Genomic DNA, 8,966 nt, shown 5'->3' with positions numbered 1-8,966 from the left:
TTATATGCAATTGTCAATATTAATTGTAACAATAAGAACATCAAGTAAGATTTTCACAAACCAACTGCAGGGTTTTGCCTGGGGGCCACCCATCAGGCAACATGCATGCCATAGCATGACAGCGTGAGTTGCTTGCACACCATGCAGCTCCCAAGGTAAAGAGATGTGTGAGTTACATATGCTTCATGAGGCCCCAGGGTCAAAACTAGTGTAAATACAACTCACATGGCAGTTACTGTGTTAATCATTTACAATATATTGCAAGTTATATAGCTTCTAGAAAATTCTGTATATTTGTGAGAGAATGAGAGTGAAAAAAGTTAATGCTTTTAGTATTATAGAAATAGGTTTGACCTCTTGGACATCTGGAACAGGATCTCTGAACCACACTTTGAGAAGCAGTGTGCTAAGATAAGATACTCTTTTCAGTTCCATATTTTTTTTATCACTTCCGGTTCATTTTTCAATGGCAATGTATTACCTGAGAGGTGGGAAAATCCCAGTAAAACTTCAGGTATCCCTAAAGGTTGAACTCTTAACACTTAAATGAGTATATGATTGGGGTTTGTGAAAGAGAAGATTTAATATTGCAGCTATAGTTTCCTGGTTTGAAAATTTACGGAGGCTCTTGCTTTGCCCGCTAATCATACAGATAAAGAAAAATAGACACCTGAGGGCAGCATATCATCAAACTTACTTGGTGAGAAGCACACAGAATAAAGGCAAAACATGAGCTTTAGCAGAGCTCCATCACCGAAGCAATTACCAAATCAGTAGTATGCTTTTTCACCATTTATTGTAACATGTTGGAGGAGGTGGAATTGTCATGTGGGAGGGGTGTGCCTGCTGTGTTTTAATATCCCAAGATTTATGAAGCCAGATTTTACCAGTGGATAGGGAGAGCTTTGTTTCTCTGAAAGCATGTTTTCCACAAAGCTTCCAGACCCTACACTACCAAAAATGAAGAATTTTAGGGTCATTATGCCTAATTCTTCAACCTCTGGGTCAGAGTGTATGCTGTGGTCTGCTTTCCTAGCAAATACCTAATGGAGACAGCTGGCCCTATTAACAGTTCCCCCTCCAAGACTGAGTTGAAGGTAGGTGTTGGTTGGATCTTTTTAGAAGGGTTACATTCTCTGTATTGTCACAGGAGGCATGCTCAGAACAAAGACTTGGTCAGACATACACTAGTTTTGGACTGAAGTCTGTGTAGTTTCTAGCTGCCCCCACTAAGAATGGAATTTTCCATCTTAACTCTTCCCCCTTTGGTCTCATTATTTCCGGAAAAGTTTGGGAGCTGGTTCTCTATTAGGGTGGGGGGAAAATGGCTTAACTTTAACAAAAGGAAAACTTGAAATTAAGGAATAAAATACATCAGGATGCCTAATCTATTTGCTTGCTCACTTGTGATGTTGTCCTCAATACCAACACCACTTTCTGCCACTTTTCTTTTAGAGCAGGGGTAGATAAATTATGGCCCATAGGCAAAATTCAGCTAGGGCTTGCTTTTGTAAATTTTTATTGAAACATAGCTGTACCCAGTTGTTAACATATTCAGGCTACAATGACAATATTAAATAGTTGTAACAGAATATATGGCATGCAAAGCCAAAAATATTCATATATGTTCTTTACAGAAATTTACAGATTTTTTCTATTTTAGACTCTTGCCCTTAGTCCATGAAATCTATAAGTTGGACACTCCCTCCCCCAAACATACATAGGGTAAGGCTGAGAATAATATCTTAAAATTCTACGTGGGAATGTGTTAAAGACATATCCAGGTCAAGTTTTTCAGAAATGACAAATCCATCAAAGAATTTCCCTCTAAATGACATTTAATGTATCTTTAAAAGAAAACAATTAGAGAAAATGGTTCTTTTTATTGTAAGACAATATAGTTGAAGATGGCCTTATTGTCAATGCAGAGAATAGCCTTAAATTTGGGGGGATATGAACCCTTAAAATAGGATGATTTGAATTTTTGATATTTTCTTTCATTAAGGATGACACCTTAATTAGCTAAATATTTAAGGATTGGGCCTGTCTGGTATTTTGGAGTTTCAAATGGAATTCTTATTTTTTGTCGATTTTCCATTTTGTTATCTTTTTAAGTTTGATAAAAATGCCTCCTGAATTTAAAAGTAATGATCCAGAGATTCATATTCAGTAGCATCTCAGTTTTGGTTGGAAATGTTGCATTGATTTCAAGGGACTATTTCTGTGCCTCTAAATGCATTGGGAGGCCTTTTCAAATCTCTGTGCTTTATTGACTTAATGGGAAGAATTTAGAATATGAGAAAGTACTATGAAAGCACTTTCTTGGCATGCAACTGGCTAACATTAGTTTCAGAGCGGGCCTGCTTTTATTCAAAGTTATGAATCAATTTGGAAAGAAAATGAATAGAGCTATGAGAATGTATAAGTTTCTCTGCAATACCTATGAATCCTTGAGATACAAAATCAATGATTAGAGTTAGCTTTATTCAGTGGACAGTGTTTGCTTGAATAATAATTCAAAGTAGTTGATACATCTTGCTGTATGACACGGAGGAAAAAAAGAAAAATCCAGGCATCATAACAGGTGTTTCTTGAAACAAAGACTTCATTTCATTTTACTTTCTCTTCCTGTTAAAATGGTATAAAAGCCTATAACTGAAGAGAGGTCTTTAAATACATATGCTAGTAAGAAGTGAAAGGGACTGACCTCACCCTTCATCTTTTGCTGTTGAATTTTAGCTAGAGGAATTACTGATGAGTCAGGAGAACAATAAATGACAGAGTAAAAACAACGGCAGCTAATCAAGTATTCAAGAAGTTATTGGACATCTTTGACATGTAGAAAGCTATATCTTGGTTATCATTGTTCCCTGCATTGGTAAGGCAAACTAGGACACAGTATATTGGCTAATTACACTAATACACTAATACTGTGCAGGACTCAAAGTATTTGAATTGGCTTTTGTTGGTCTGAGTTTACATATCTATTTTCCCCACCTGATTGCTATTTTCCCAATTGTTTCAAAGCCTGTGTGAGTCAAATTGGTATCTTTGTATCAGTGTAGGTAATAGTGTGATTGCTGTTGAAAGTACACAGAAGGCCAAAATAAGCAATTAAATCTGAATTTAGGGTGAAGTATGATTTCATAAACCAAAATAACTCCACAGATTTTACCATTGTTTTAATGTTATAAAACACGACAATTTTTGTTAAATGATGATAGTTTTATTTACACCTTATGGTAGAAATTCATGGTGTCCTGAAAAAAGCATTTTTGACTCAGTAGTCTTTAAACACCTTGTTCATGAATCTCTCAAGAGAATTTTGAAAAATTAGTGTCCCCTCTTCCAGTTTAAAATTATCATCTAAATTTTTTATCATAAGTTTAAGGATAGGCATACCTCATTTTATTGTGCTTTACTTTGTTACACTTTGCAGATACTGATTTTTTGTTTTGGTGTTGTGGGTTTTTCTTTTTCTTAAAACAAATTGAAAGTTTGTGGCAACTCTATTGAGAAAGTTTACTGGTGCCATTTCTCCAACAGTACATGGTGTAATTTTGGTAATTCTCGCAGTATTTCAAACTTTTTCATTATAGTTATATCTGTTACAGTGATCTGTGATCAGTGATCTTTGATGTTACTATTGTAATTATTTTGGGGAACCACAAACTATGCCCATAAAAGACAACAAACTTAATCGATAAATGTGTGTGTTCTGACTCCTACACTGACCAGCCATTCCTGTCTGTCTCCTCCTCCTCAATCCCTGAGACAAAACAATATTGAAATTAGGCCATTTGACAACCCTACAATGGCCTCTTAAGTTTTTAAGTGAAAGGAAAAGTCACGTGTCTCACTTTTTTTAATTTTTATTTTATTTATTTATTTTTTTTGAGACAGAGTCTCACTCTGTTGCCTGGGCTAGAGTGCCGTGTCATCAGCCTAGCTCACAGCAACCTCAGATTCCTGGGCTCAACCAATCCTTCTGCCTCAGCCTCCCGAGTAGCTGGGACTACAGGCATGCGCCACCATGCCTGGCTAATTTTTTCTGTATATTTTTTTAGTTGTCCAATTAATTTCTTTCTATTTTTAGTAGAGATGGGGTCTCGCTCTTGCTCAGGCTGGTCTTGAACTCCTGAGCTCAAACAATCCGCCCACCTTGGCCTCCCAGAGTGCTAGGATTACAGGCGTGAGCCACCACGCCTGGCCCACGTGTCTCACTTTAAATCAAAAGCTAGAAATGACTAAGCTTAGTGGGGAAGGCATGTTGAAAGCCAAGATAGGCCAAAAGCCAGGCCTCTTTTCCCAAACAGCCTAGTTGTGAATGCAGAGGTCAAGTTTTTGAAGGAAATTAAAAGTGTTGCTCGAGTGAGCACATGAATGATAAAAAAGAGAAACAGCCTTATTGCTGATAATGGAGCAAGTGTTTAGGGGTCTGGATAGAGATCAAACTAGCCATCAAATTCCCTTAAAGCCTAATGCAGAGGAGGGCCCTATGTCTCTTCAATTCTGTGAAGGCTGAGAGAGGTGAAGAAGTTGCAGAAGGAAAATTTGAACCTAGCAGAAGTTGGTTCTTGAGGTTTAAGGAAAGGCCATCTTCATTACATAAAAATACAAAATAAAGCAGCAAGTGCTCATACAGAATTTGAGACAAGTTATCCAGAAGATCTACCTAAGACTTTTATTCTTGAGACAAAGAACATTTTTTAATGATAAAAGCATGAATCCACCAAGAAGATGTCACAGGTGCCTATATTGATTAGGCTTGTTATATTGTGATAAAATAAATACTTGGTCTCTGCCCCTGGTTCCTGACATAGACCTTCTAAAACCCCTGTAGATAAGGACACTAGAAGAATCTTGAGTTCTAATATTTGGTCTTTGACCCTAGTTTCTGACATAGAGCTCCTAAGACCTTTTTAAATTTCCTGAGTGATAGGAGCTTGGTGTCAGAAGTTCCTATATCTTTTGGAAATTTTGGGGTAATGGGATCTTTTATTCTAATAAGGCAACTCTTTGTGAGCTGTGGTATCCCCTTTTGGACCCACCCCCTAACTGGAAAGGTCATTGCTCTGAGCATTTGTGAGAACCAAGGCAAACCTGAGCTTAAGGTGTCATCTAGCGCTGAAAGGAGGCAGTGATCTAGGACTGAGGGTACTCAATAGGCAATTGCAAAGGACCTCTAAGCAGACATACCCTAGAAAGAACATAACAAGCCAGATAGGAAAGACTAAATAATTAATTCTCCAGTGTGAAACCAGACATATGTTCATGAGAAACAATGGCATAGAGAGACCCATAACCTTCCCAAATGACAAAGCAAGGAACTGATGACCCTAACAAAACAGCAGCATATGAGCTCTGAGATCAAGAATTCAAGATAGCAGTTCTAAGGAAACTCAGTGAACTCAAACATAACCCAGAAAAGCAAAGCAGAAATTTATCAGAGAAATTTAACAGAGATTGGAATACAAAATAAAAGTTGCATTCTAGAACTGAGAAATACATTTGCTGCACTGAAAAATGCATTACAGGCTCTCAGCAGCAGAATGTATCAAGCAGGAGATTCAGTGAGCTTGAAGACAGCCTATTTGAAAACAGAAGAAGAAAAAGAAGGAAAAAGAATGAAGGACACCTACACGGTGTAGAGAAGAACCTCAAGAGAGCAAATCTAAGAGTCATGTGTGTTCAAGAGGGAGTTGAGAAAGAGGAAGGTTAGAAAGCTTTTTCAAATAAGTAGTAACAGGACAACTGCAATACAATAATAATAGGGGACTTCAACACCCCACTCTCAGTAATGAACAGATCATCTAGACAGAAAATCAACAAAGAAACTTTGGAGTTAAACTACACTGTAGACCGACTAGATCTAACTTAAACAACATTTCATTCAACTGCTCCAGAATACATATCCTCATCAGCACATGGAACATTCTCCAGGATAGACTATATGCTAGGCCATAAAACAAGTCTCCAAAAAATTCAAAAAAGTTGAAATCATGTCAAATATCTTTTCTGAACACAATGGAATAAAACTGAAAATTATGCCTTCTATGTCACAGGCTATTGAAAAAAATAAGGGGAACTTTGGAAACTATACAAACACACGGTAATATAACAGTATGCTCCTGAACAATTAATCAATAAAAAAATTAAGGAAATTTAAAAATGTCTTGAAATAAATGAAAATGGAAATACAACATACCAAACTCTCTAGGGTAAAGCAAAGCAATATTAAAAAGGAATATTCTGGCAGTAAACACCTACATCAAAAAAGTATTAATAGAGGGGTGCTTCAGCATGGCTGACTACTGGTGCCACACGCTCATCTCTTCCACAAAGAGGGACCAGAGTAATGTATAGATAATCATAGATCAAGCAGTTGAAGAGAGAACACTGGAGATCAGGAGAGAATTGGCAGGGAACCTCTGAGACACAGAAGGAGAAGGAAATGGAGCAGCTAGCCCAGCTGGGATATGCTCAGAGGCAGGAGAAACTTCCCATTGTGGGTAACAGGTAAGTGAGAGATTCCCAATGGTCCACATTTCTGCCATGGACTTCTGCAACCCTAGCCATGGGAGAAACTAATATTGGGACCCATCAGAAGTCCATGCGACATTGTTCTAGAAAGTTTGCACTGGGTCCCACACAACCTCCCCAAACCAAGAAGCTGCAACCTGGCACCATTTTGAGAGTTCAGCCTCCACCAGACTACATCCTGCCCTGGAGCCCAACAGCCCTCATTACTACACATCCCTAAAGACATGCTAACATCCCCCTACGTCCAGCCAGAGAGATGCATCATGACTCTGGCTGAACCCAGCAGTGCAGTCAGGTCTCCAGAGCTCTAGCCCACACAATGTCCTACACACTGGGAAACAAGTGATGCAGTACACCAGGGAGGCTGCTGCTGGGACTAAGGGACCTGAAGCCTGAGTTCCCCAGAGCCTGACTTCAAAACATACTATAAAGTCATAGTAATTAGAATGGTACTGGCATAAAAACAGACACAATGACCAGTGGAACAGAATAGAGAACCCAGAAATAAATCCATATGTTTATAGCCAAGTGATCGACAAAGGCTCCAAGTGCATTCATTGGGGATTGAGCAGTCTCTTTAATAAATGGTGCTTATAAGACTGTATTATCCATAAGAAGAATGAAACCAGATTCCTACCCCTCACAATGTACAAAAATCAACTGGAATTGGATTAAAGACTTAAATGTAAAATCTGAAACTGTGAAAGTACTAGAAGAAAAGGAAATTCTTCAAGACAATGGTATAGGCAAAGATTTTGGGGGTAAGATAGCTAAAGGATAGGCAACAAAAGCAAAAATAATCAAATATATCCCATCAAGCTAAAAAGCTTCTGCACAGCAATGGAAATAATCAACAAAGTGAAGAGACAACCTACAGAATGGTAGAAAATATTTGCAAACGATTCAAGAACACATTTAATAACCAGAATATATGAAGAACTCAAAAACACAAAGTCAAATAATTCTATTAAAAAATGGGCAAAAGATCTGTATAGACACATCTCAATTAGAATATGTACAATAGCCAACAGGTGTATGAATAAATGCTCAACATTACTAATCATTAAGGAAATGCAGATCAAAATGAGATATCATTTCACCTGTTAAAATGCTTTTATTAAAAAGGCAGAAAATTACAGAAGCTAGTGAGCATGCAGAGAAAGAGGAATGCTCATACACTGTTTCGGGGAATTGTATATCTAGTATAAAAAACAGTATGGTGGCTCCTCTAAAAATGGAACTACTGTATAATACAGCAGTCCCACTGCTGGGTATATATCCAAAATAAATGAAATCAGTATGTGGAAGGGATATGTGCACTTCCATGTTTGTTGTATTACTGTTCACAATAGCCAAGATAAGGAATCAGCCTAAGTGTTTATCAATGGACGAGTGGATAAAAAAGTTTTGTACAAAAACACAGTGGAATATTATTCAGCCACCAAACAAGAATGAATTTCTGTCCTTCGCATCAACATGGATGAAACTGGAGGTCATTGTGTTAAGTGAGATAAGCTAGGCACAGAAAGATAAACACCGTAAGTTCTCACTCATATGGTAGGGCTACAAAAAAAAAAAATGGATTTCATGGAGGTAAAGAATAGATTGATGTTTACCAACAGCTGGGAAGGGTAGGGGAAAGGAAAGGATTTAGAAAGGTTGGTTAATGGGCATTTTCTCTTTCCCTCGGGGCAGGCAGCAGTGGTGGTGGCTTGTGCAGCCATGGTCAAGATTAAGGTTCGGGACCCTCACGGCAAGAAGGAGGAACTGCTGAGAGAGCTGGATGACCTGAAGATGGTCAGGTGTGGTGTCCCAGGTGTGTGTCACCAAAGTGACAGGCTGCGTGGTGTCTAAGTGCTTCAAATTCTGAGTGATTGGCCAATCTGTTGACTGTATTCTTACAGTAATTAACCAGACTCAGAAAGAAAACCTCAAGAAATTCTATAAGGGCAAGAAGTATAAGCCCCTGGATCTGTAGCCCAAGGAAACCCATGCCATACGCTGCTGGCTCAACAAGCACAGGGGAAACTGAAGACCAAGAAGCAGCTGTGGAAGTAACGGATATACCCACCACAGAAGTACATGATCAGGGCTTGAGCTTCACAGTGTCAATAAGATACAAACTAACAACAACAGAAGAGAAATAGTGAGGTTGGTTAATGGCTACCAAAATACAGTTAGAAGAAATATGATCCAGTATTCCATTGTGCAATAGGGTGATTATGTAATAGTTAAGAATAACTTGTTGAATATTTCAAAATATTAATACCTGGAGAAGAGTAATTGGAATGTTCCCAACATGAAGGTGTGAATTTTGGGGGCAATGGATGTCGCATTTGCCCTATTTTGATCATTACGCATTATATACATGTAATAAAATACCACATGTACCCCAGAAATATGTATACATACTATGTTTCAGT

The 8,966-nt window shown here is 38.1% G+C and overlaps 1 protein-coding gene across 1 annotated transcript in view; it reads left to right on the top strand.

Annotated features, from left to right (window-relative positions):
- LOC105825207 (PH and SEC7 domain-containing protein 3-like) overlaps positions 1–8,521 on the top strand; it is a 254,323-nt gene extending 245,802 nt beyond the window's left edge. The window contains exons 8-9 of the mRNA XM_012662911.1: positions 8,239–8,359; positions 8,448–8,521. Of these exons, the coding sequence (XP_012518365.1) occupies positions 8,239–8,359; positions 8,448–8,521 (195 nt within the window). The remainder of the gene's footprint in view (positions 1–8,238; positions 8,360–8,447) is intronic.
- The last annotated feature ends 445 nt before the right edge of the window (positions 8,522–8,966 follow it).

This window comes from Propithecus coquereli, unplaced genomic scaffold (genome assembly GCF_000956105.1).
Source record: "Propithecus coquereli isolate 6110/MARCELLA unplaced genomic scaffold, Pcoq_1.0 Scaffold79, whole genome shotgun sequence".
NCBI lineage: Eukaryota > Metazoa > Chordata > Mammalia > Primates > Indriidae > Propithecus > Propithecus coquereli.
The sequence above is the reverse complement of the archived record's forward strand: the minus strand, read 5'-3'. Positions and strand labels throughout refer to the sequence as shown.